Source organism: Chelonoidis abingdonii, chromosome 19 (assembly GCF_003597395.2).
Source record: "Chelonoidis abingdonii isolate Lonesome George chromosome 19, CheloAbing_2.0, whole genome shotgun sequence".
NCBI lineage: Eukaryota > Metazoa > Chordata > Testudines > Testudinidae > Chelonoidis > Chelonoidis abingdonii.
In genome coordinates, this window is record NC_133787.1 from 42,864,110 (window position 1) to 42,891,370 (window position 27,261).

General features: G+C 48.9%; 1 protein-coding gene across 1 annotated transcript in view; it reads left to right on the forward strand.

The window, feature by feature from the left end:
- LOC116838685 (uncharacterized) overlaps positions 1–27,261 on the forward strand; it is a 383,139-nt gene that overhangs the window by 307,812 nt on the left and 48,066 nt on the right. Inside the window, exon 9 of the mRNA XM_075073854.1 lies at positions 7,337–7,420. Within this exon, the coding sequence (XP_074929955.1) occupies positions 7,337–7,420 (84 nt within the window). The remainder of the gene's footprint in view (positions 1–7,336; positions 7,421–27,261) is intronic.

The window sequence follows — 27,261 nt, forward strand, 5'->3', positions numbered from 1 at the left end:
GATGGGTCCTGCTTTGAGCAGGGGTTGGGCTAGATATCTCCTGGGGTCCCTTCCAACCTGATATTCTATGATTCTATAACACAGTGTTTTAGTGTCCTGTGCTGCAAAGAGCCATAGGAGGCACATTAAAGAGCCACTGGCAGCTTGCAAGCCTTGGTCAGGGTATCGCTGCTATGGAGGGAAGGTTCGTTGGAACCATGACATGGATGAGAAGACGGGAGGATTTACGTCAGAACATTGCAGAGAGCTGTGCGTTAACGGACTGCAGAGAACACTCCATAGGTCACTCCAGTGATGACACAGTGACTAGTATTGTAAATATGCCCAATACCATTGGCATGCTGCCAAGGAAGAGCTGATCTTAAGGAGCTGCTCTCTTGGTTGTATATCTAGTACTGAACAGCTGCATAGGGTGCCAGAGAAAATCAGTTCAGAGGACCTCCACTGTGCCACCCGCTGTAGGCTACAGGCACCCTGGCATGAGCAGGTGGGAGGACACTGGCTCAGGAGAAAGGAGGCCAGTCCAAAGCACCTGTGGGATATGCTTGGAAAAGTGCATCGTGCTAGGAATGTCAGGCATTGGTGAAGGGGTTGGTGTCTCTGATGGAGACACTGGGGAAGAAGGTGGTTTCTCAGGAGGGCTTGGAATGGAAGGTTGCAGGTGTAAAGCGGGGGGAGAAGAGTAGTCAAGGTGTGGGGAGCAGGGTGGTTATTCATAATAATCAGCATCTGCTACTGATTGGGTCCATCTTCTGTCAAACGCTGTAAGCACAGAATGGCTTCATGCACAAGCTTTACCAAACCAAGCCCCCAACCTGATATAATGGGAGTTTTTTAATAATCTGTGGATTCCAGGTTCACCATAAAATGAGAGGGCAGGGTCTTGTTTTGTTATTACAGACCCCAAACTGTGCTCTGCTCGCCTCTGCACAGTCTCTGCGTGTCTCAAGTCAAACATGAGCTAGAAGGCTTGGAGGATTGCAGTGAACACCGGGAGTGAGGGAGGAGATGGGAAATGTGTGATTACTTTGAGGGACTGTGTGTGCACTTACAGGAAGTCACGACACTAGGTGAGGGACATTTGAAGAACTGGCCTCTTTGGCCACACAACAGTTAAAACGCAGGCAGGCTCTGGCCAGAGACTGAGGCTGACAGGGCTTGGGCTGCAGGTCTGTAAAATGGTGGCATAGACATTCAGGCTCAGGCTGGAAACTCTGGGACCCCAGGAGGAGGGAGGGTCCCAGAGCCCAGGCTCCAGCCCAAGCCCATATGTCTACACTGCAGTTTTGAGCCCCACAGCCCGTTAGCTCACCTGGGCCAGGTGCAGCCATGCCGCAGGTCTTTTATTCCAGTATAGACACACACAAGCTCCACGGACATTGGGGGATGTGCCTGAACCCCTGCCCAGGAGAAGTGGGGGCATTTTCAGCCTGTAATGTGTTTCCACGTGAAGCTGATTCCTGGAGCATTTCATCTTGCGGCTGCATACATCCCTTACGGGGCACTCATGGGAGCTGCCAGGAAGGCAGTCACTGCAATCAGAGTGACATTGCTGGTGCAGGGATGTGCCCCCCTCACGTGCAAGTGTGGCCCTGTCTGCTGCCTGCCCTTGGCAGGAACCTGCATTCAGTGTCAGAGACTTAAAATAGCCAGTGAAGCTTGGGTCCATCTCCTAAAATCCTCTTTTTGGTTTCTCCGCTGGTAGTTCATTCTAGAATAAGACAGTGCATTGTGGTGATTGATTCTTGGAATTTTGCTAGTTCATCCAAACTGGGACCTTCCAGATCACATGTATAGTATCAAAAACATTCGTTCTTTTCATTCATCTAAATTTGCCTTGCGGGAATGGCAGCTGGTCGGATAAACTCCAAGGAAAGATGAGAAATATGTGACAGAAATCAGAGGTTGCCCAATTTGGTGTGCTGCAGAAATAGCTGTATATCCTTGCCCTGAACACGAATCCACTGACTCCAGCTCTTGAACAGGCTGGTTGTTTGTCATGGCAGATGGGCATCATTTTAGTGAATGACAAACAGGGAACATCCTGGCACACCCGGGGCATTGTGGGCATGTTGACTTTCCATTGGAAAATGATTAAATAGTCATTGTCAGTGTTTTACAAGTAAATAACGATCACCAAGCCCCGACAACTCCCACAGCAAGACACAGTCTGAGATGTAACAATTCCCAGAGGTGATTTGCTCGGTATCAGGCAGACCAGGTTGAAGTGACCATGAAGGGTGCCTTTTGTTTGAGTATGTAACTCTTCTTTATTGTGTTTTTCAGTGTATGTCAGGGCGTTCTGAGCTCTGGAGAGATGTACTTTGGGGCAGAAATAACAATAAAGATCAGGGAAGTCATGGCCATGACAAACACCTTCTTGCTTATGACTTACAAAGCTTTGCAGAATGATTGTAGGACTGTTAATGGAACCATTGAGATGTACGCATGCCTCAGTTGGGCAATCTCTGCAAGACTGCATGGTTGTAAGTATCAGAGGGAGAGCTGTGTTAGTCTGGATCTGTAAAAAGCAGCAGAGTGTCCTGTGGCACCTTATAGACTAACAGATGTATTGGAGCATGAGCTTTCGTGGGTGACGTGAGTCTGACGAAGTGGGTATTCACCCACGAAAGCTCACGCTCCAATACATCTGTTAGTCTATAAGGTGCCACAGGACTCTTTGTCGCTTTGTATGGTTGTAGCCATTCTGTTTCCTTCTTGCTGCTGTTTGTTCCCTGTTCTGATTCTGTCACATCTGAATGTGGATAGTGCGTTTTTCAGGGCAGGGTCCATTTCTTTCCTTCGACCTGCAAAGTGCCTACACAGCAGCTCTTATATATTTTATAGTGAGAAGTACATAGCAAGATTCTCCTGCACAATTGTGCTGGCGCAAACGATCTCCCTCCTCCCACTCATGACTTCACATGTCTGTGGCAGCAACAGCAGCAGTTGCTTACTTGGAAAAGTAATATTAGGAAAGTGTATGATCTGTTCTAGCTGTCTTAATTAAGTTTAGCAGCCGGAAGCCAGGCGAGCCAGCCCCATGTGACTAGCCAGCTGGCTGCAGGACGGCAGTGAGGACAGTTCTTGACACCAAAGATCCATGCACAGTGGTTTGAGAACCACTGACCTAGCAAGCTTGGGGCTCCAGGCATCAGCCTTGTGTGGACTCCCCAGAGTGTTGCTAAGGAGCAGTTTGATCCTGTGGCCATCCCTTTCCTTGTATTTCGTCAGGTTAATGCATGGTCAGTAAATATGTTTTTTAAACTAGCTGATGTGCTGTGTGCAAAGCACTCTGTTGAATATCAGTAGGAAGCCTTCACTTTAAGACAAAAGACCTGATGTTAGTAATGGTGTCATTGTGGCTATGTGCAGACAGTGTTATTACAGCTGCTAGCTCCGTGAGCTGGAACACCACAGATTCCCCATGGGTGTTTCTTTACATACATCCCTCTTTACTGTTTCTTAGGTTTTGTGACTCGTGCTCTGCCCTTCTCTAGAGGACAGAATTAAACAATGTTTGCTGCAATTCCATGGGCACCAGGCACTTTAGCTGGAACACCTTGCAACCATCCTGCTGGTGCTGCCCCTTCCACATACACCAATGCAGTTACTATGGGACTGTCATCCCACTTGAATCCATGCCTGCAGCATTTCCTCTGTTTCCCTGTCTTGTCGTTTATGTATGTATTGACTTGCAGCAAGATTTTACGAGAACTTACTAAAATACAATAGGATGCATGTTATCCAACTGCTTGGGCAGTGCCCGGCTGCCAGGCTGATCAGGAGCGCGTAGACTCGGGAAGGCTTGACTGGCTCTAGTGCTCAGCATTAGGTCAGTGTGACAAAGTTCCTCCTCTACCTTGGTGAGTCCTGCGCTTATTGGCGGATTTGTTCACCTCAGTGATCTTCCCCTCTTGTGGAACCCACAGTCTGGGTCAGCTCCTCCTGTGTCTGATCAGGAGTTGGGAGGTTTGGGGGGAACCCAGTCTGCCCTCTACTCCGGGTTCCAGTCCAGGCCCTGTGTATCGCAGCTGTCTATAGTGCCTCCTGTAACAGCTGCATGACAGCTACAACTCCTGGGCTACTTCCCATGACCTCCTCCAAACACCTCTTTATCCTCACCACAGACCTTCCTCCTGGTGTCTGAAACTCTTGTCCTCCTCAATCCTCCAGCAGTACACTCTCTCACTCTCAGCTCCTTGCCTTCTTGCTCCCAGCTCCTCACACATGCTCCTTCTCTGGCTCCTCCCTGCCTGCTGGAGTGAGCTCCTTTTTAAACCCAGGTGTCCTGGTTAACCTGTCTTGATTGGCTGCAGGTGTTCTAATTAAGTAGCTATCTCCACTGCCTTCTAGAAGGTCTTAATTGGCTCCAGGTGCCTTGATTAACCCGGACAACTGCCATTTGGTTACCAGGGTCCTAGGGATTTGTTTAGCCTGGGGCTAACATACCTGTTTCTCAGTACTTTACTGTAGCCATCTGGCCTTGCCCCATCACAGTCAGGATTTCGTGTTCTGTTGATTGTTGACTTCCCTTTGGGTATATCGTCAGTGCAGGGCTAACGCGGGTGATTGGTTCCTAGGTCTGAGCCCCCGAGCTAGCCTAGTCCTAGCCACGCCGCAAAGCCCTATCTGACTTGCTGTGTCCTCACTGGGGCTGCGCTCTCAGTGGGTATCACTAGGACTTCTGGGGGCACATCCCATGGCTCTTTGTGCTGCAGTGAGCTGAGAAGCTCTATGATTCTTTCCCAGTGAATTGTGGGAGAACTTGCCTGTCCTTCTGGGCACACAGAGGCAATTTTGAGTGACTGGAGGACTATCAGCACTTGAGTTATTTAGCCGGCCTCCTCACTTCAAAGTGGGCAGGTTACCAGCCCAAGTGAAAGGCTCACTCAACCTTTAGTCAAGCCAGCTAGCCTGGGTTGAAACTTGAAAGCACTGACCTGGGATGACTGGGTTTTGTGGGTGGACCAGAGGGGTTGAGAGACCACATCCGGGTAAGAGCAGTGAAGACTCACTTGTGCATATGAATCCCACTGGCTTCAATGAGACCATCCCCCGGGAGTAAGAGGAACTGGGTTAGCTGTAAAGTTGGCCAGCTGACAAGGCAACATATTGCTCAGTAGACAGGAAGGTATGTTGGCAGCTCATTGGAGAGAAGAAATGGGATTGCCAGGCTCCGGATGGCGCAAGGTGACATGCTGTAGTTGCCGAGTCTTGGGAGCTCTCAGAGGCTGCGTGTATTCTAGAACCAGAGAGTTAGAAGGGACCACAAGGATCAGCTAGTCTAACCCCCCTGTTAGACTCTCCAACTGCGTTCTGCAGGACTCCTTCAGGAAGTTCTTCCAGGAGACCAACATTTCTGGGTTCAGAGTAATATTGTAAAGAGCTTCCGCGGCAATACTCTGGCCACAAGGGCTAGCTTGTTCCTGGGATGCGTAAACAGGGAAATTTTGAGTAGAAGTGGAGAATTTATTTTACCTCTGCATTTGGCACTGGTGCGATGCTGCTGGAATGTTGTGTCCAGTTCTGATGCCCACAACTCAGGAAAGATGTTGATCAGTTGGAGAGGGTTCAAAGAAGAGTCATGAGAATGCTTATAGACTTAGAATACCTGCCTTAGAGTGAGGGACTCCAGGAGCTCAATCTATTTAGCATAACACAAAGTCAGTTAAAGGGAGACATGATCACAGTCTGTAAGTACCTACGTGGGGAACAAATATTTAATAATGGGCTCTTTAATCTAGCAGAGAAAAGTCCAATGGCTGGAAGTTGAAGTTAGACAAATTCAGACTGGCTATGTAGTGGCGAGAGTGATTAACCCAGTGGAACAATTTACTGAGGGTTGTGATGGATTCTCCATCACTGGCAATTTTTAAATCAAAATAGGATGTTTTTGTCATAAATCTGCCCTAGGAATTATTGTGGGGCAGTTCTCTGGCCTGTGCTGTGCAGGAGGTCAGATTGGATGATTATAATGGCCTTTGAATCTATGAAAAAAATCCATATATGGACTCCAATCTTAGTTTAGAAAGTAGCGGGAAGAAGGGTTCTAGTGAGCAGTTAGGATACTGTAATGTAACTGGACCTGAGTGCGATCAAAGGAAAGCAAGTCACTGCATCATTTGGCCTTGGGGTTCCTGACATGAAACCACCCTAACATCAGGTGCTTATGTCATTTTCAGATTCTTGTAACTTTTAGGGTGCAGTGAGGGAATATGGGGTGTCGGATCAGTGAAGGAGAATATGGAAGGGCCTTGGAATAGTGCAGGGAGGAGTAGGGGGAGTGGGTTGGGGAGCAGAGAATAAATGAGGATGGGTGGTAAAGGAAGGGATGGAAGGAAGGGGGAGGATTAGAGGGAGTGGTAGGGAAGGGCTGACAGTCTGAAGGGGGAAATGGGAATGTGTGGTGGGGAGGTGGATTAGGGGCAGGGGTGCCTGTCAGCCCCATGTTCCCCATTAAAGATGTGTTGAGGGGGGCTGTGGGGTGAAATGGAAGGGTCAGAGTTGTGCCATGGGGAATGTGGGGGGCTTAATCTCTGTCTCCTCAAACCTCCCACATCTGTTATTCCCCTGTTTCCCCTATGTCTGTCCCTCTGATCAAAAAATGGCCCCACTGGCTCCGTGCTAATCCTCACACTGTTCCTGTCTCCTCTCCTCAGCTCCACCTGCAGGTCCTGAGTCGAGGCCGACCTCTCCAGGGGGAGTAGGGGTGGACCCAGGCTGTGCTGGACAGGCCAAGGGGAGGGGAGAAGACAATACAGTGGCAGTGAAAGGAGTAACATGTAACCAGGACTTTCTGTAGGCAGACAGCCATTACTAATAGCCATTGATGGACCTGTGCTCCAGGAACTTGTCTAATTCTTTTTTGAACCCAGTTATGTTTTTGACCTTCACCACACCCCCAGCAACAAGTTCCATCAGTTGATGGATTGTTGTGTGAAGAAATACTTCCTTTTGTTTGTTTTAAACCTGCTGCTTGTTAATTTCATTGGGCGATCCCTGGTTTTTGTGTTATGAGAAGGAGTAAATGACACTTCGTTATTCATTTTCTTCACACCAGTCATATCCCCCCGTCGGTTGTCTCTTTTCTAAGCTGAACCATCCCAGTTTTTTTAATCTCTCCTCACATGGAGGCCGTTCTGTACCCCTCATCATTTTTGTTGCCCTTCTCAGGACCTTTTCCAGTTCTAACATATCTTTGTATAGATGGAGCGACCAGAACTGCATGCAGTATTCAAGGTGGGGCATTCCATGGATTTATATAGTGGCATTATGGGATATTTCTGTCTGGTTATACATTTCCTAATGGTTCCTAATGTTTCTTGACCTACAGGCACAAGAAACAAAGACTCAGCTTGCTGAAGCAGAGGTGGAGGTGGTCATCAAGAGGAGCAAATATAGCATGGCACAGAAAGATGTACTGTCAATAGTGAAGGCAACCCAATGGGACCCCTCCAGAAGGGACAGCCCTATGCTGCCCATGAGCCCTCTTCAGGGTCACTTCGGGCTAGTGTTAACATGGAAGCATTGACTCTACTTCTCTGAACCAGCCGTGCTCCTTATGGCCTTGGCTAAGAAACAGGAAATGCTGCCAACATTAGAGAGCTGGAGAAGTGGGGAAGAGGCAGGGCGAGCATCTCAGTTCTCAGTGCCGCCCACCTGAGCTCTTGCCAGACATGGAATCCTGTCCTCTGTGCTGCACTTGAATTCCAGTACCGGATGTTCAGGCAGTCAGAACGTTCCCAATTCCCCAGCGCCAAGGAATCACTAAAGTGTGACTGAGCCCTGGGTACCTCCAAACCTGCATGACACAGAGAGCTTTGCTCCCATGGCGATTCATGGGAAATGAGGAGCAGACAGCACAGCACAGCACCCCTGTTTCCCAGGGGTGTCGGGTATCGGATGGGAGAGGGGAGCAGGCAGTGTGTTCCCTGTGTCCCAGGGGTGTCGAGCAGGCAGCGTGTGCCCTGTGTACCGGGGGTGTCGGGCCTGGGATGAGAATGGGAAGCAAGCACTGTGTGCCCTGTGTCCTGGGGTATCAGGCGTCAGATGGGAGTGGGGGGCAGGCAGTGTGTGCCCTGTGTACCGGGATGTCATACGTGAGATGGGAGTGGGAGCAGGCAGCACAACCCAGCACCCCCGTGTCCCGGGATGGGAGAAGGGAGCAGGCAGTGTGTTCCCTGTGTCCCAGGGGTGTCGAGCACGCAGTGTGTGCCCTGTGTCCCGAGGTTGTCAGACGTTGGATAGGAGCGAGGGCAGGCAGCACAGCCCAGCGCCCCGTGTCCCGGGGGTGGCGGGCATAGGAAGGGAGAAGAGAGCAGGCAGTGTGTGCCCTGTGTCCCGGGGGTGTCAGGTGTGGGATGTGAGAGGGGAGCAGGCAGCGCAGCCCAGCAAGCCTGTGTCCCGGGGGTGTCGGACGTGGGATGAGAGAGGGGAGCAGACAGTGTGTGTCCTGTGTCCCGGGGGTGTCGGACTTGGGATGGGAGAGGGGAGCAGGCAGTGTGTGCTCTGTGTCCCGGGGGTGTCGGGCGTGGGATGAGAGAGGGGAGCAGGCAGTGTGTGCCGTATGTCCCGGGCGTGTCGTGCGTGGGGATGGAGAGAGAGCAGGCAGTAGTGTGCCGTGTGTCCGGGGTATTGGTGTCAGGTGTGGGATGTGAGAGGGGAAGCAGGTGGCAGCGCAGCCCAGCAAGCCTGTGTCCGGGGGTGTAATCGGACGTGGGATGAGAGAGGGGAGCAGGACAGTGTGTGCCCTGTGTCCGGGTAGGGTGTCGGACTTGGGATGGGAGTGTTGAGCAGTGCAGTGTGATGCCTTGTGTCCCGGGGACGAGTGTCGGCGTGGAGAATGGGAGATGTATATTGAAGCAGCAGTGCGTGCCCTGTGTCCCCGGGGGTCGGGCGTGGGATGGGATGAGCAGGCAGTGTGTGCCCGAGTGTCCCGGCTCGGTTCAGTGTTCGGGCGTGGGGATGGAGAGGGAGCAGGCAGTGTGTGCCCTGTGTCCGGAGGGGTGTCGGCTGGATGGTGTGGATGAAGGGGAGTCAGGGACAGTGATGTGCCCTGTGTCCCAGGGGTGTCGGGCGTGGGATGACTTTGCAGATAGGGAGCAGGTGCAGTGTGTGCCTGTGTGTCCCATGGCTTGTTCTGGCCCGTGGGATGGGAGGGAAGCAGGCACCTGTGTGCCCAATGTGTCCCAGGGGTGTTCGGGCGTGGGATGGGAGGTTGCAGTGCAGTGTGTGCCCTGTGGATGTCCCAGGGAGGGTGTCCGTGGGATGGTGTATGGTTGGAGCAGGTCAGTGTGTGCCCTGTGTCCCGGGGATGTCTGGCGTGGGATAGCTGAGGGAGCAGGCAGTGTGTGCCCTGTGTCCCGGGGGTGTCTGGAGCGTTGGATGGGAGAGGGAGCTAGGCAGTGTGTGCCCTTGTGTCCCTGGAGAGGGGTGTCGGTAAGTGGGATGGAGAGGGAGCAGGCAGTGTGTGCCCTGTGTCCCGGGTGGAGGTGTCTCGTGGGATGGACAGGGAGTGGATGGAGAGAGGAGCAGGCAGTGTTGTAGCCGTGTGTCCCGGGGGTGTCAGTTTGTTGTGGGATGTGAGAGGGGAGTCAGGCAGCGCCAGACACCGCAAGCCTGAATTAGTCGGGAGGTGATCGGCGATAGGGAGATGAGAAGAGGGAGCTAGACAGTGATGTTGTCCTAGTGTCCCACGGGGAATGGTGTCGGAACTTGGGAATGAGGAATGTTGAGAGGCAGTGTATGCTTGTGTTCCAGGGGGGATGAATCGGGCGTGATCTTCTCTCTTTGTCGGGCGTGGGATGGGAGAGGGGAGCAGGCAGTGTGTGCCCTGTGTCCCAGGGGTGTCGGGCGTGGGATGGGAGAGGGGAGCAGGCAGTGTGTGCCCTGTGTCCCAGGGGTGTCCGGCTTCGGATGGAAGAGGGGAGCAAGGAGTGTGTGCCCTGTGTCCCGGGGGTGTCCGGAGTGGAATGGGAGAGGGGAGCAGATAGTATGTGCCCTGTGTCCCGGGGGTGTCGGGCGTGGGATGGGAGTGTTGAGCAGGCAGTGTGTGCCCTGTGTCCCGGGGGTGTCGTGCGTGGGATGGGAGAGGGAAGCAGGCAGTGTGTGCCCTGTGTCTCAGGGGTGTCTGGCTTCGGATGGGAGAGGGGAGCAGGGAGTATGTGTCCTGTGTCCCGGGGGTGTCCGGAGTGGAATGGGAGAGGGGAGTAGGCAGCATGTCCTGTGTCTTGGGAGTTAGCTGAGCTCACATGTGAGGGGTCAGAAATGCAGTCACATGAACAGGAAACTAGGTTCCTGGCTATTGATGCCAATCTGAGAGTTTCCTCTTTCTTTTATTTTTCCACATTTGTTTTTCTTTCCTCATTCTCTTGGAGGGACCCACTCCCAAGAGCTGCAAGGCTTTCAAGTGACCTGCTGAGTCCCTGGCAGGGGTAGCGAGATCGTTTTCATTAGCAGAGTGCAAACCACACAAGACTTCCCTGTGTATTGTTCCTGCTCTGTAGAATCTGAGCATGCGGCTGATCATTTGTTTGTTGATATTCTGCAGCAGCTCGACATGCAGTGTGTGCTCTAGACAGTATCCAAATGTGATTAGAGCTGAAGGACCAGTTTCCTATGAACATAGAGAGCTGGAAATTATCATTAGAACTGCAGAGAAATAACCTTTAGAGCTCATTAAAGTTCTATAAATGGAAACTCTCTTCCTGTTTTCCCCTTCATGAATCTAGCCCAGTGTTGCAAATGCTCAGTGTGGGGGTGGGTTGGGAGCCTCCTCTCCTTTGCTCTGCTCATCAGGTTCAGGAAGAGATTTTGCATACAACATTTTTGCATTTTCCTGCCCTTGGGATGTGCACTGTAGATCCGACAAGGCAATGTCACTACGGAGTTCTGGTTGCCCCCAGTCCTGTCTCTGCTTCTGGCGGTCTGGAGAAGTGAAATTGCTACTCCTTGGTGCAGTTCAGGGAACGAAAGAAAGAGGGTGGGGGGAGGGCCTTGTCTACTGCATGGTCTTGGCCTCTGATGAACAGTGGGAATCCGAAGAGAAAGGGGAAGCTTTGCAGGATGCTCCAGACAGCTCTCTGCCCCCATGTGATGGTATGTTGGGGTGTATTGTTTGTATTTGCTAATTACAGCAGCCCCTCCCCTGTTTCGTTGTGCCCCTTGCTCCCTGCGCGCACCCCAAGGATGGGATATAGCTCCTGTGCCCAGCCGGGGAACTGGACCGCTTTGCCAGGAGGTGTCGCCCTGAGCAGGTTGGGCTGAGGGCAGCACTTGCTTTCCCATGGAATATTAATTAATCCAGTGAGGGGAATGAAACCGCTGATGATACAGAACCTTCTTATTATTAAACAGATGGGAAATTGATGTTTATGGAATTTGTGTTTTAATCATATTACTTAAACTATTTGGCAGGGAAACCCACATGAGCACAGATGCCAGAGATGCCTTTGATCTGTGGCATGTTGCCTTTGGGGTATTTTCCGTGACTGATAAAGGCTCTGCTTAGCCCTGGACAGTTTCCCTAGCTTCATAAGCAAGTGATGGAAATGATAAAAGCAGAGCCAGAACCTCCCAGTTGGACTTTTTCTGTCTTCTTGGGGACTCAGGCAAGTGTGTGAGCTTCTTATGCTCTCAGCGGTGCTGAGGATGTTGTATGTTTCACACAGCAATACACCACACATGGGTTAATATAGGCAGACACACGCATGTTTGCTGCAAGACTGCAAGCTTTACAGCTATTGGAAAGACTCTGGTGCTTATACTTATGGGCTATTATCGCTGCTTATAAAGTATTTATCAGCGGTGGCATTTCCACACACTCTCACTCTCTGTGCAGATGAAATACGCCAGGATGATTACAGGTTAAAGCGCCAGTTGTTGGGGTTGTTTTGCACATTAAGTATGAAATAAACCCTTTGTCCCTGCTTTGGCTGTTGGGTGAGCTTAGAAGATTGTAGCATCGGTGTGAGTGCAGCTGTAAATATTTAGCTGAGGCGTCTGCCTGCTAATGAGTTTCCAATGAGCAGAATCGGGGGCAATCATATGGTGGCTTTCAAGAGCAAACAAGTGCTGTGTGTTACTGCAGATTCCCGTTTCCACAGCCCAGCAGCTCCCTTTGTCCCATCGCCTCCCGATTGTTGATCAGGCATTAAGAAAACATGTCCCTCCCTCCCAGAATAAAGAGATCGGGGGAGGTTTTAAATTCCTCTGTGTGTTTTTATTATTATTATTCTTTCTCTTCAGAAGAACACAACTAGGAAATGATTGGCTCTTTGACAGAACAAAGGTCTTTTTGATGGGCTCTGTAATATAGTGTGTTAATGCATCCAGTCCTTCATTGTCTGCTGTCTGATCCCATCCTTTTGCCAGACAGTCACCGCGGGATGAGTCACTTTTAATGTCTGATAATCAGGGTGAATTTTCAAGAAGCTGCCATTTTGGAACTATGCCCTATCAGTGTCAGGGCCAAGGAGGGCAGGTGGGCCAAGGGAAGGCTAAGAGAGACACCTGCTGCCCCTTTGAGGTACTGCAGAATGTAAGCTGGAACGTGTCATACATAATGGGAAGTAGACTGTGTTAATTACAAATTAAAAATAACCTCAGCACTAATGAAAATTGTATACACAGGAGAAAAAGTCTTAGTTAAAATAGACTAGGGGCTGGAATTAGCTATCAGCCCTTTGAGGAGGGGAATGGATTCTGTACCTACAGAATATATTGTAGTCCATAAAATAACATGGTCCAAAGATCCACATGGAAAAAGGATTTCTCCCCCCAGCCCTGGTCAGCAGCCATGCTTGTGGAGATGAGGTCTGCCTACAGCACCAAGCAAGAGGGAATTAGGGGGGCATGAAGAAGGAAGGATTTTGGACCCTCTGTGACCTAGTCTCTGCTGTTCACGTACTGAAATGCCTTGTAAATAAAGGCTGAGTAAAGGCACTTTGTCGCCACACTCCGCATGAGGAGAGATGTGTAGCCAATCACCTGCACTTGCAGAGGCATTTCCAGTGGCTTTTCTAAGCCAGCGTAGCTGTTCTGTTATACAATAACGGAACTGAACCCGGAAGCACAGGGATGGCTTCTCTGTTTATTGTTCAGAGAGCTGGGCACCTATAAATATTAACAAGATGTTTTGCCTAGGGAGGTGCAGTCCTGGTCTCCACTGAGCTGTGCTGGGGGGATTTAAAGTTGGCGTTTCAAAGCCTTGCGCCACTATGGCTGTGGCAGTGATGGGTCAGCGCTGGGTACCTGAGTGAGCCTTATCTCCTCTCGTCTCATCTGAGGAAATGCTCTTGCAAAGGGTGCTCAGATGGATTCCTCCATTGCTCTCTAGCAAAGAGACTTAAATCCCTGCATAGCATCCTCTGCAAGAGCCCGGCTAACAGATCACAGCACCTTGCTATTCTGCGGAGGACACCCTGCTCCTCACCCTCTGCCAAGCCAGGGCATTACAGCCAGGAGCCGGTGTGTATGTGCAGGCTCCCTGTGGAGACCCCACTACAGAGTTTTAAAAACAAGTATTTTGTGCACCTGGCCTTCCTCTGCTTGGATGCCACATGGCTGATATTCTGCCCAGCTTGCTCATCTCTGGGGGCAAGTTTGCTGAAGATTCCCACCCACAGGAATGTACAGACCCCCAATTGCACCGCAAGCCTAGTCACTGCCTCCATCAGCCAGCGCAGATGCTCTCTCTTGTCTCTGAGGACTCTACTTCTTCAGCTGGGAAGCAGCAATCTTTTCCCTTAGTACGAATCAAAATTGGGACAAAATCTTAAGCCCCTGGCAGCCTGGCAATCCCTGCAGTGATTCGGATGTGTCTGCACTGGCAGCGTTAACTCAGGTGATCGGCTCCCAGGTTGGAGCACCTAGGTCAGCCTAGCCCAGGTGTGAGCAGCCACACTGCAAACACACTCGAGCTACTGTGTCTTCCCTGGTGCTGCACTCCCTTGTGTGTGTTGCTAGGACTTGTGGGCACATCCCATGGTTCTTTGCATTGCATTGCTCTAGGAGTCTGTCCCAGAGAATAGGAGGAGAACTTGTCTGTCCTTCTGGGCACATAGGATGAACTGTGGGATGGCACTGGAGGGCCATGAGCACTCCACTGATTTAGCCTCATCTTCACTGCAGAGTGGGCAAGTTACCAGTCCAAGTGAAAGCCTCCCTTGGGTTTTAGCCTATGCCCCCAACTGGGCCAACTAGGCTGGGTTGAAAACACCACCAGACTGAAGTGAGAAGAGGGGGTGTGTGTGGACAGAAGGGGAGTTAAGGGTAAGAGCCCAAGATCACTACAGCATTAAGAGATGCCCCTTGGGCAGCCAGGCCTGAGCCTGCTTCAGCTGTCCTCCAGACAGATTTGGATTCAAGCAGGAGTGCAGACAGCAAGCCAGTGGGTCACCACCAGCTTGTCACCACGTGCTCATCACAAGTCCATATCTAGATTGGCACACAAACACCCTCCTACACGCCGCTCTACTGGTCAAGTTACTTAAAAGCCCAAGGAACCACACTCACCCTCTGCCAGCTCTTCTCTTTGGCACCTCTTGCCCACATAAAGCAGGGTATATGGTGCAAGCTGGGGCAGGTGTCCTGAGGAAGAAGGCTGGGAAACGGCACTGGCCCCGCTTCTGAAGACGCAGAACTTCCAGGAAGTTCACCAGAGTTACCCAGTAGAGTTCAAAGGACCCTTACACATGTTGTCCTAGTCATTTTCTTTGTGGGAATCTCTTTTGCGACCAGATATTGAGCAGCCTGGGATATGGGAAAGCCACCGATCAAAGGAAGCTCATCGCTGTAAGGTTGACAGAAATCCACAGTCCTGTCTGCTGTCCCAAAGCTGCTGGATACTGTGCATCATCCCTACCCATGAAGGAGGGCCTGGCTTCCATTTCAGGGCTTAGTCGTGTCCAAGGAGACAGGAGGCTTTTTGTACAATGCTGAGTCTGTCACTGCTCAGTCTCTGGTAGGATGAGGATTTGGAAGGCAATATTAGCTTTTCTTTCCCCCATTATCTGCTCTGTAGGCCTCAAGACCCTACAGTATTCGCAAAGCATACCAGACTGGTTATCTACAATTCCTTCAGCTCATAGCAGAAAGCATCTCCTCCAGAGTGCAGCACTGCTATTTGGGGTGCCCTTGGCACTCACGGCGTTCCCAAAGCTGATGGGAATCATGGCTTTGAACCAATGAGCCGGGAGTGCAGTGTTCTCTCCTTATGGGATCTCTGGGAAAGGCTGCCTGAGGAAGAGAAGTAGCTTCTCGTATTCCACAAGCCACCCATTCTCACCAGCACAACTCATAATAGACAGAGAGGAGAGCTCCCCAATTCATTGCCGGGGAGCCTGCTCCAAGACACATGGGGGTACAGAGGCCCATCCTCAGAACTTATTCCTAAAAAAAAAAAAAAAAAAAAATCAAATCTCTATCACTCAGTAACAGGTCTCCTAGGCTGCAGCCCCGTCCCCTCTGCAGAACAGTTGTTTACTTTGTGAGCACTGTGGCCCAGAAGCCAATGCTACACTTGTGGGCCATTCAGCCCACAGCATGAAATCCAGCGCACAACATGGATTTACCACAACTGCTGGCTCTCTCACTTCAACCTTCTTAAGGGAAAATGCTGTCATCCATCCATATCTAATGGACGCCAGCCAGTAATCCAGAGATGTAACTCAGGGAAGATGGACCTGGATAGAAACCAGCTAAGTATAAACACCAAAACTCTCCTTCCAAACTCCTAAAGGGAATCTCACCCACTTGTGTAAATGTTAACAACCCTCCCCTATGGCAACAAGCAGCCAGGGGACCAGAGAAACTGTCTGCTCCTCTGAGCAGTCTGCAAGGAAAACAGGGTACGTGCGGAGACACTCTCTCCCAAGTGCGTGGCACCTCAACCAAGAGTGTCCTTGATCTGACCCAAAAGTGCTTTGTACCACCAGTGGATCATATTGCAAACTTCTCCAATGGAAAGGTCCTGGATTTCTGCCCCAGTCAGAGGTATCCTTAGGCCTGACAGAACTGCAATTTCCTTCCCAGGGCCAGGTCAATTAATATATCCTTCTTGCTCCTGCTGGCTCCACAATTATTGATATCCTTATCCAATAAGGACATCTGCAGGATTATCTTGAAGGAGAGGGAAAAATGTGCACTACAGTTTACAGGGTTCTAAATTAACAATATCAATTCAAGAAAGACCCTGAGCTCATGGGATTGTGGATGGCTCAGGAGACCTTAGCTCAACATGCAACTGTGTTTAAAAAAAAAAACAACCCAAATAAGGTGTTAGGCTGCATACGGAAAATGATAGCGAAAAATACAGAGGCTGATACAACACCATATATAGACCAATGGTTTGTCCTCATTTGGATGCTGTGTGCAGGACTGGTCACCCCATCTCAAAAAGGACATTGCAGAATGAGAGGGGATCAGAGAAGAGAGATACAGGTAAGGGCTGGAAGAGCTTTCATATGAAAAGAGATTGGGATTTTACCTGAGAAATTAGATGAATAAGAGAAGATATGATGGAAGTACATAAAACAATCAGTGGTCTGGATAGAGTAGGATAGGAGCTGCTCTTCTCCGTGGGACATTCAATGAAACTTAAAGATGTCAAATTCAAACTCAATAAAAATAAATTCTTTTTATACAGCATGTAATTAGACAGTGGAACTCATTGCCGCAGGGTATTGTTGAGACAAGAACTTAGCAAGATTCAAACAAGATCTGGACATTTTGATGGATAAAAAGAATACACAGAATTGTTATAGCTAATGGTAACATTTTAGAAGAGACAGAAAACCTCCATGCTTCAAAGCATAAGCCAGTCTCTAACTATTAGGGGTTAGGAGGTAACTCTCTTGGTGGACAGATAAGTCAACTTCTGGGAAGGAGGGGACAAATAACATTACAATCTCAGCCAGAGGAAAATAAAATGGTAACAAGGCAGAGCCCCACCTGGTCGCATCTTTCAGCCTAGGATCCTGTTTGGAGGAACAAACAAAAACAGATCTTGCTGCAGTTACAGCTTGTGGTCATCAGCATAACTCCTAGAAGGTACAAGCCAGGCAAGTAATCCCCAAGTTCCTCCATTCTCCTAGCTAAGGCTTGGCTCAGGAGTCTCCTGTGTTGGGAAGAAAGGCAAAGCTCACTTTCTCTCCTATTCGCCAGAGCCTCTATTGCTTGCTTTATGGTTCACCTCAGGAGGCACAGCTCTCAGTGCCACCTGCCAGCAGCCTAGCTGTCCCCCCCTTCTCTCCACATACTGCAGCTCAGGCAGCTCGAAGGGCTAGTACCACCTTTCTGGCCAATAAAGGGCCTAACCCTCTGCTGCTTCACACAGGGAGGGCGACCTACACTTGTCCTGTGCGACCTCGGGTGAGTCCAGATGTCCTGAGACAGTACCTAATGTCCTGGAGCTGAGAGTCTGAGCTTGCTTCAGCACAGCTGCTGCAGCTGTCTGAACGATTCCTTATTCCAGCCTAGGCAAGACTCTGACAGGAAGATTTGAAGAGTTTGGCTGGTATCATGTGCAGAAAAAAACGCAATTACTTTGTGGACAGCAGTCAGAGATGCACTGGAATTTCATTGAGCAAGTTTTCATAAAGACATGAGCCTCAGCTACCTCAGATGTGAGGTTCTGGTTTCTGGCACTCTGAAGCAACATTTGCTATTTTCTAAGCTAATTCTATAGATGCATACCACTAGATTCTTCAGAAACCATTTAGAGATCCCTTTGTCAGCCAGCAGACCTTGAGTCTGGTTCTTCACATATTGATTAAATTATGAAGAAAGGCAGCTGTGCTTGTACCAAAGGAGATATAAAGTAGGCTTTTTCCTAGCCGTTACTTCAACAAGAAGATGACATGAACTACTTTCAGTCAGAAATCCCTACCTACAGTCCTTTTCCCAATAAAATCATGCTTCACCTAGCTCCAGATTTAGTTCCTAAAAAGAACATGGTATTTCTTTTGAACCAGAGTCTCTTTCTTCACCATTTTACTCCAGTCTCAGGCATCTTCTAGAAAAGTCATTGCACACCCTGGTCGTTAAACAAGCCATCATATTCTCTTTGCACAGCGTTAGGGAGAGGTGAAAGGCAGATGCTTTCCATTTTAAATGATAGCCTGATAAAGCATTGCTTCTAATCTATCCGACTAGCAAAATTCCTCCTTGGGATATTAAGAATCATTTGACATGGGAACTGCTACATTGTGGGCATAAAAGGACAGAGTTACATGCGGAGAGCTCTGCAGAACTGCTACATGGTCCTTGCTTCAGTGTTTCACTAATACTGCAAAATCAATATACAGCCTTCAGCTGGTGCAGCTTTTGGCCACAGACTTCTTCAAGGTGCTCTTGATAAACCCCCAAAGAGTAAATAATTGGGATACTTGGGAGTTTTGCCTCTTTGAGTTTGCATGTTGAGTCCCAGCCTGTCACTGCTTTGTGCTTCCCAGCGGAATGGAGTCAAGGTCTTCAGTTTTGACCTATAAAACTGTAAATGGGCTGGGACCTGTTTCTGCCTCCATGCCATGGCGGTGCACCCATGACTGGCTGGAGCCAGGGCTCCCTTTCTGTCTGCTTTCAGGCTGGAACAGCCCAGTTTTGTTCTCCGGGATGTGTTACAAAGGCCATCTGTTTGGGGAGAGTAGAAGGAACCGTGTTCTCCCCAGTATTGCATGCTGTCTGGCTGTTTTGTATGGGTGGCTTTGCTGTTCTTTGTTTATTGTTCTGAATGGTAGTTTTAATTGATGCAGGGCATCTACACCTGGGACAGTGTCTTCTATGTTGCTTTAAAGTCCAAATAAATAAATAAATAAAATGCAAAAAAAATATGCATCTGTGGAAAATTGCAGAATGCAGCAAAAATAGCAAACTCTAAATCACAGGATCCATGCCCATAACTTTCTCCTTTTCTTTGTCAATGTATTGGGGTGTTCTTGTATTTTTGGTGCATGGGAGATTTTCAGTGAGACATTTAAAATCTCTTATGCAAATTGTCCCAGCAGCAGCCCTGGGTCCGGACACAAAAGGTGAATGTGCTGGGATCTGTCAAAAGGGTGGGACCTCCATTATACTCTTTTTAAAAACAGAGTTTAGCAGATACCCACTGAACATACTCAGTGATATTTTGCATTTGCTTAGTTTGATGTTTAATTTGGGAAGATGCTGGGCCTCGGGAAAACTGTCCAAGCTAAGCTTTAAAATGTAGCTATTTCTCTATAGCCCCGTTTAGAGAAGTGTGGTCAGAACTCTTTGATGTTGGTGGAAGTAGCTTTTTCACTCTCTCCATAACTCCAAAGTAGGTGAAGAGATTTTTCTCAAACATTTGAATAAATGAATCTTCAGGCAGAGATTCCAGCCCCAAGATGTGACTGTTTTAGAGAGTTCTGAGCATGTGAACATGGGAGGTTTCGTGCCAGCTGTTTTGTGATCCTAACTATTTCCTCAATCTTGCAAACTCTCAAGCGTGTGTGTAACTTCAGCCCACCTGCTCTAATGGAATATTCTGTCTAAAGAGAACAAACAGCTGGAATAATTCATTCAGTCCAAGATCTCCTATAGGAATTCTCAGACAATCTCTTCAAAGTCTTGATCAGCCCCATTAAACATAAAACTGAATAGTAAGTGATTTGTCAGGAAAGGACCATCTCACTGTATTGTATATCCAGTTCAGGAATGTGGAAAATAGATTGTTAGATTTTAAGGCCAGAAGGGATCATACTGATCATCTAATCTGACCTCCTGCATAACACAGGCATCAGCTTTTATTGAGTTAATTCCTGCTTCAAGTCCAACATCTGTGGTTGAACTAGATCATACCTTTTAGAAAAACATCCAATCTTGATTTACAAATTGCCAGTAATGGAAAATCCACCACAACCCTTGGTAGATTGTTCCAGTGGTTAACTACCTCGCTATTAAAAATATGTGGTTTATTTCTAATCTGAATTTGTCTACTTTCATTTTCCAGCCATCAGATCTTGTTATACTTTTGTTTGCTAGGCTCAAATTTCTGTTCCCCATATAGATACTTAGGACTCAAGTCTGTGATCAAGTCACCTCTTAACTTTCTCTTTGTTAAGCTAAATAGATTGAACTTCTTGAGTCCATCACTATAAGGATGTTTTCTAAACCTTTAATCATTTTCATGGCTCCTCTCTGAACACTCTCCAAGTTATCAACATCCTTCTTGAGTTGTGGACAGGACACAGCATTCCAGTTAGCTGTTGCATCAGTGCCAAATACAGAAGTAATATAACCTCCCTATTCTTCCTCCGTATTCCTATGTAAATATCTCAGGACTGCATTCGCTTTTTTGGCCATTGCATTACACTGGGAGTTCATGTTCAGTTGATTGTCTATCATGACCCCCAGTCCTTTTTTCAGAATCAGTGCTTCCCAGGATAGAGTCCCCCCTCTTGTAAATATGGGCTGCATTCTTTGTTCCTAGATGTATGTTCTTCTATTTGGCTGTATTGAAATGTATTCCAGAATCATTCTGAAACCCCTGGCTAAAATTACTCTGGCAGGGTGGACCACACTCATTAGCCTGGGTAATTGGACAGCTGGTCTAAGAGAAGGTTCCTCCAAAATAAACTTGCAGGCAACAAGTCCTTCCGTTGCTCGGTTTATCTGGTACCTTTTCACACTCTGAGAGCTCCTTATTTTAAACCTTCAGGTGTGTTGTGGAGCTGGGTCTCACTCGTCACAGGGTCTTGGACATGTTTGAACAAATTTGGATAAGAAATAAAGTTAGGAATGTTTGAAAATCTCCTTCTGCCCAGGGTGAAGCTTTCCTTTCCTTCTGGCATGGAGCAGCATGAACCTTGTTCTCTAAAAGTAGGGCAGTTCGGATGGCTATGTCAAGAAATAGGACACCTGGCCTCCTATCTTAGGATAGGCCAAAAGTCAATTGACTCATTGAAAATTAGGTCAGTGGTCACTTCGTACACAAGGACATGTGCCACTTCTCCACCAATGAGTAGCTGATCAGTACTTCTACTGCTTACTGAAGAGTACATCTACTGTGAGAAGGCACTAGGTCAGGAGATCTGTCTTCTGTTGCCAGCTCTGCCACAGACTCTCAACTAGCTCTTAAACAAGTCCCTTTGGCTCTGGATTTTCTAAGCTGTGCATGCAGAAGTTTTGCAAAAATGACAGACCTAATTTGTGTGCACAATGACCATACTTAGACTGCATGCACAACCAGGTATTTGTCTGCACAAATAGCCCATCATGCATATAACTGGCCATTGGGATGCACAAATACCATATTTGCATATGCAGTCATAGTAACAGCATGTGCAATTTAGGCATGCGTATAGCTTAGAAAATCAAGCATTTAATTTGACCATGCCTTAATTGCTAGCTGTACAAAGAAGCCATAATGATACCTGCTTACAGGAAGATGGTGAATGGTCAGAGAGTGGTTTGAGATCCTCACATGGAAGGTGCTGGAGATGGACAAAATAGTACTGATAGCTCAAAGCTTACTAAGTCCCGAGCCCCTGGCCAAGCCTTGCTGGAGTGTGTTTGCTAATCTGTATGTAATCACCATGTAGATGGGACACGGGTTGGGTTGAGGACATGTAATACATAACGTCAAAGCACTTTCTGGACATGAGAAAACTCTTCCCCATGTTGGGCAGGCAGTATCTCTGCACACAGTCACTGGGGGTGTGCAGTCTTCCTCTGGGGATGGAAAGGGTGTCTGGTAGTGGGAGAGCAAGGTAGGTGTGTCTAAGGACAGACACAGTGCCACTTCTGAAATAGAAAACATCTCTATTGCTCTCCTCCCTCCCACATCTCTGTCTGTCAGCTCTTTTGAATGAAACCTCGGCTTTCTTTGTTTTCCAGATTTCCATTTTGTATCCTAAAATATTCACTCCGAGTTCCGCTTGACAGACATGCCTAATCTAATCTCCACGTCTGCTTTCTAATTTTCCCAGTCAGGATAAAACAAATTGGCTGGCATTAATTGCCTGCGCAGTGGCCCGAAGCTTTGAGCTGTGATTTACGAGCTTGGAGCAGGCGCTCTGCAACACATTTTTCTTAATTTATTTTTAATGAGTCTCTCAATTAATTTTCTTGGAAACATCTTAATGATGTTGGAGGTGGGTGTTAATGAGGTCTACACCGGCTCCTCATTTTGCATATTTTAAAGTGCTGAATGGCATCACAAGCCCACACTCTTAGTTTTAAGCAGGAAAACTGCTCATGGTTGGATGCAGAATTTTTTCTAATTTAGCAATTTCTTTGCTTAGCCTGTCAGACTTCACAGGTCTGTTGGTGGGTCTTGGAGCAAACCCCAGTCTCCCTGACACACTGAGCCATGCTTTCTGACTCCACTAGGTACAGTGAGAGTGCACAGTCTGCCATGGTGCCATGGCTGAATGCCAGGGTGTCATAAGCGTAAGTCCCAATTCTGAACCTTAGCATCCAAAATGTGGGTGCCTAGCATAAATCCTCTAAGCTTAATTACCAGCTTAGATCTGATAGCGCTGCCACCAGCCAGATTTCCAGTCTCTGCCAGGCAACTCTGCTCCCAAACCTTCCGGGGACCCCAAGACTCAGATGCCCTGAGTCTACAACAAAGGGAAATAACCCCCTCCCCTTGTCTCCTCCTTTATTTTTCTCCCGGCTTCCCTCCCTGTCTGGCCCTAGAGATACCGTTTCAAGTCCTTGAAATGCAAACACAGAGAGATTCAAGTCTCTCCCCCCTCACCAGAGGCTATGCAGATTCAAACCTAGTCAATCTAACACAAAGAGATTTCCCCTCCCTTCGTTCCTTAGCCTTAACCAAGAAAAACTCAAACAGGTTTTAAAAGAAAGCTTTATTAAAAAAGAAAGAAAAAGACATAAAAATGTTCTCTGTATCAAGGTTGACAATATACAGGGTCAGTTGCTTAAAAGAAAATGAATAAACAGCCTTATTCAAAAAGATATCCAATTTAAAACTTCACAGCAAACTACACACATGTAAATACAAAAAAAGCAATAGAAGCTACTGTCTTTCCTTTGTACTTACAACTGGAAACACAAGATTACAGAAGCTTGAAGAGAGAAAGTTCACTCTCAGAGCCGAGAGCAACAGAACAGACCCACGACAAAAGACACACACCCCAAAATTCCCTCCCTGAACTTTGAAAAATCCGGTTTCCTGACTGGTCCTCTGGTCAGGTGTTTGGTTCCCTTCGTTAACCCTTTACAGGCAAAAGAAACATTAACCCTTAGCTATCTGTTTATGACACAGGGCCATTTACCCAGAATGCAAATCAGAGTGGGGAGATGGGAAAGGTCTATGGGCTACTGTAGGAAACACTCAAGGGCAGCACAGGGGCAATGTAAATGAGCTCCCAGTTCAACTCCTGGAAACCCTGGCTGGTTAACCCCTCTTTGTGAATTAACCAGCATACACAGTACGGCGGGGTCCTTTCAGCAAGCGTCTTTATTATTGTTCATGTTCCAAGTACATCCCCACATAGCAACAGTTTTGTGGAGCCCCCTTCCTGCTCCCTGGCTCAGCCTTTTGTTCTGTTTGCTGAGCTCCCAACCTGGTGAGCTGCTTACCTCATCAGGCCTTCTGCCGGTGCATGTGATCCCTTCTACCCTTCCAAACCCAAATGATCTGAGTCCCTCCCACTCTACCTACACCCAGTGACCAGGGTGATGGCTCCAAAGGGCTCGTTCTTTAGCTACTCCCAGCACCTGTCACAGCCCATTTGTTTTTACAGCAAACCACAAACAGAAAACTACAGGCATGTAGAAAAGTGGGAGAATCAGTGTCACATGGTGACTCCCGGCCACGCAGAGTCTGCCTGGAGTGATGCTTTTCTGAGGCTATTTGAGCTTCTGGACATCATGACTGCTGAGTGGGTGGCTGGGCTACTCACTCATCCCTGGTCTGTGTAAATGGTCATTGCAGCTCGTTCCTGGTCTGTGGTGCCTTTGGGCAGGACTGACCATGTGAGCACCTGGGTCTGGCACAAAGGAACTGAGCTCCTCCGCTTGAGAAGTAGCCCAGGGGAGCAGTCCCTGCTCTAGCCCTGCAGCCAGTGGGGAATATGGAGCACTGCACAGACTGCAGAACATCAGCTACTTCCTTGGTGTGGTTTAATGTTCTTTTCAGTTCTTCGCATTCTCGTGTCCTGAGATGTGGAAGCTTCCTTCCTGCATGTGGCCTGCCCCGTGGTTACTCAGCAGTCAAGCTGCCTGTGGCTTCTCCAGGGTAGTTTAGTCCTGAGTTTTCCCTGAGGGGAAAGTCATTCACAGTGTGAAATGGAGCTAATTTTGGACTGGGATCCCTATACTTATGTATATTGAAGGATCAGTATTTAGGTTTGCACTGCAGCCATATTTACTGCCCCCTCTGTTCACACCATCAACCACACCACCAGAACCTCATCCCACAGCACCCCTTTTCAGTCATGCATGTACGCCATCCGTCTCCATCAGGGAAGGTTCTCATCCTCATTGTATGCGTTGTATTTACAGGCTTGTCTACATGGAGACTTAGAGTGCAGCAAGCCAGCATGAATCTGCTACACGCTTGTGTGCTGCACACAAAGTTCTTTTTCGAGCAGTGTCCCTATGGGTGCTCCACTGTAGGTGTGTCTGCGTCCCTGCGCTGCTGATCGCAGAACTTGGGTAGCCATGTCCATTGGGTCTGCACCTGCGCTGTCTCTCCTTGTGCTGCACCAGGAGGCTACTCAGCGTGTGTGGGCTAATGCCCCTCGGTTCCTTTTCAGCCGCCCTGGCTGGGGACAGAGCTGTGAGCCATCCGTTAAGACTATCGCTTTTCGTTACGTACCGATAGTCAGTCAGTCTCCTAGTCATACGTGGCGTGTGACCCTTGCGTCTGGGGAGGCTGGACGTGAACGCTGGAAGGTCCCTAGAAGTGGGGGGGGCACCTCACCCAGACTGTGGCCCTGCCCCCAACTCAGCCTTTTCCTCCAAGGCCCCTGCTTTGCTCCTCTCCGTCCCCCCCCCGAAACCCTCTGTCCACTCCTCCCATCCCCTGAGGCCCCCTCACCCACCACTTGCTCCTCTCTGTCCCCTCACTCCTTTCTGCCTTAACGGTGAGCAACGGGAGGGGGGCGCAGAGGCGGAGCAGGGGCAGGGGCAAGAAGAGGCAGAGCGAGGGTGGGGCTTTGGGAGAAGAGGCCAAGCTGGGCCTCAGTGCAGAGCCAAGTGGGGCCATGATTCAGGCATTGGTGGCCCCCCGCTTCTCAGGGGCTGCCGGTGGCAGTGCTCCAAAGGCAGCAGGAAATGTGCCACATCCAGCATTTCATGCCCAGTTTGGGAAGGTTTAGCCTCCCCAAGCCTCTTACACCTGCCACTCATGCTCCTCGGTCTAGTTCTAGTTGGGGGGGGGTTTCTCCTTTCTTATTTTACCCTTAAAATTTTAAAAAAACAACTTTATTTTCTTTCCTGCTCTTCCCCCCCACCCCCATCAGGGACCCTTCCCCCCAACAGGGTATACCTGGTTCACTGGGCTTCAAAAAGGGCCTTGTGAAGAGGTAGTCCCAGTAGCAGAAAAGCACTCTCCGTGCATTCGCCACCTCAGAGAGGCCACATCTAGCAGAAATATGGTCTTTGCCAACAACTCTGGCCAAGATCCCATATGGACTGAGAGTTCTGCCAGAAGATTATCTTCATCCTGAATCACCTGTCAGACATGAGTCCAGCCCTCTACCTTTAAGAAACAAGCTGTGGACCCCTCTCAGAAATCATCTGAAAAGAGAATGGGAAGTCCCCACCATGAGCCCTGAGATAGCCATAAGTGATCTCCATCTTGCTCGGTACCTTTGGCACCAAGACCATCTCAGTCTGGGACCTGTGGCTCAAATACTGACAGTAACCGGTACCGCTGATAGGGTCACTGACCTGATGGGAACAGGCACTATCACTGACACTGAAAAACAGGAGTAAGCACGCCTCTAAAAAGACGCTCATGGTACACAAGTCCGCTTTGGTACCACCAGCAACAGCTCACCCAGCACCGGAACGACCAATGCCCTCAAGATCCCCATTTCCCGCCCCCCCCCGGCACCACCACTAACGCCGAGTCAGTCGGTACCAGTGGAATCCCACCATTCCAGGGACTTCTGCATGTCGGACACACCGGAGTCCTATCTCTTGATACCAAGACCTTTTATTGAGCAAGAGAAATATCCCTACTGCCATGACATGCCCTCCACTCTCTAGCAAGGGCTAAGAAGGTGAGCCAGATTAGATAGCATTCCAGTACTCCTCCCAAGCCCCATATGATGCTCACTGCCAACAGAGCCCAAGGATATACCCGTAGATGGCCCCACCACCACCATCCTGGTACGGCTCCCCATGAGCGCCACCACTGGGCTCCATGCCCACCCCCGATGACCATATTGGGACCCTTGGCTGGCACATTGCCAACATGCCTCTCAGGCTTCAAGTCTCATCCGAGTACCATTGAGATACACCCCATTGGCCGCAGCATCCAGGGCTTTGGAACCTCCACAAGATAGAGAAGAATAGGAGGCCAGTGCCAAGGAAGAAGTGACAATGAGGACCATATCCTCCTCTTTTCTGTACGAAGCCATCTTTGGTAGTTGACTTTTGCCTCTTCCAGGAGCTGGCAAAGAGAGTGGCAGACGCCCACCAGATACCATTGGAGGAAGTCAAGGATACCCACCATCAACACCTTAACATCTTCCACTCTTCATCTTCCTCAAAGATCACCCTCCCTATCAATGAAGCCATCTTAGACTCAGCAAAAACCGTGTGGCTAACCCTGTCAGTGGCATCTACCTGCAAGCAGGTGGACAAAAAAATACTATGTCCCTGCCAAGGAATCTGAATTCCTAGTCTCCCACCCGCCACCCAGCTTCATCGTGGTGGATGCCGTTAACTTCCATGGCCAACACCACCAGTCAAGGGCTTCTCCCTACAGTAGACATTGGAAGCACTTAGACCTTTTCAGTAGAAAAGCGTACTCTTTGGCCACTCTCCAATTCTGTATTACCAACTTCCAGACCCTCATGGCAAAATATGATTATATAAATTACTCAAAACTGAATGACTTTATTGAAAAGATGCCAGAATCACACTGTGACCAATTTAAGGCCATTATCCAGGAGGGCCAATTGGTGGCAAAGACATCGCTACAATTTTCCCTTGACGCGGCTGCTATATTCATCTTTGCGACTGTGGTGATGCGACAGGCATCGTGGCTCCATCTGTTGGACTTCCCGAAAGAGGTTCAGTCCACCATTGAGGATC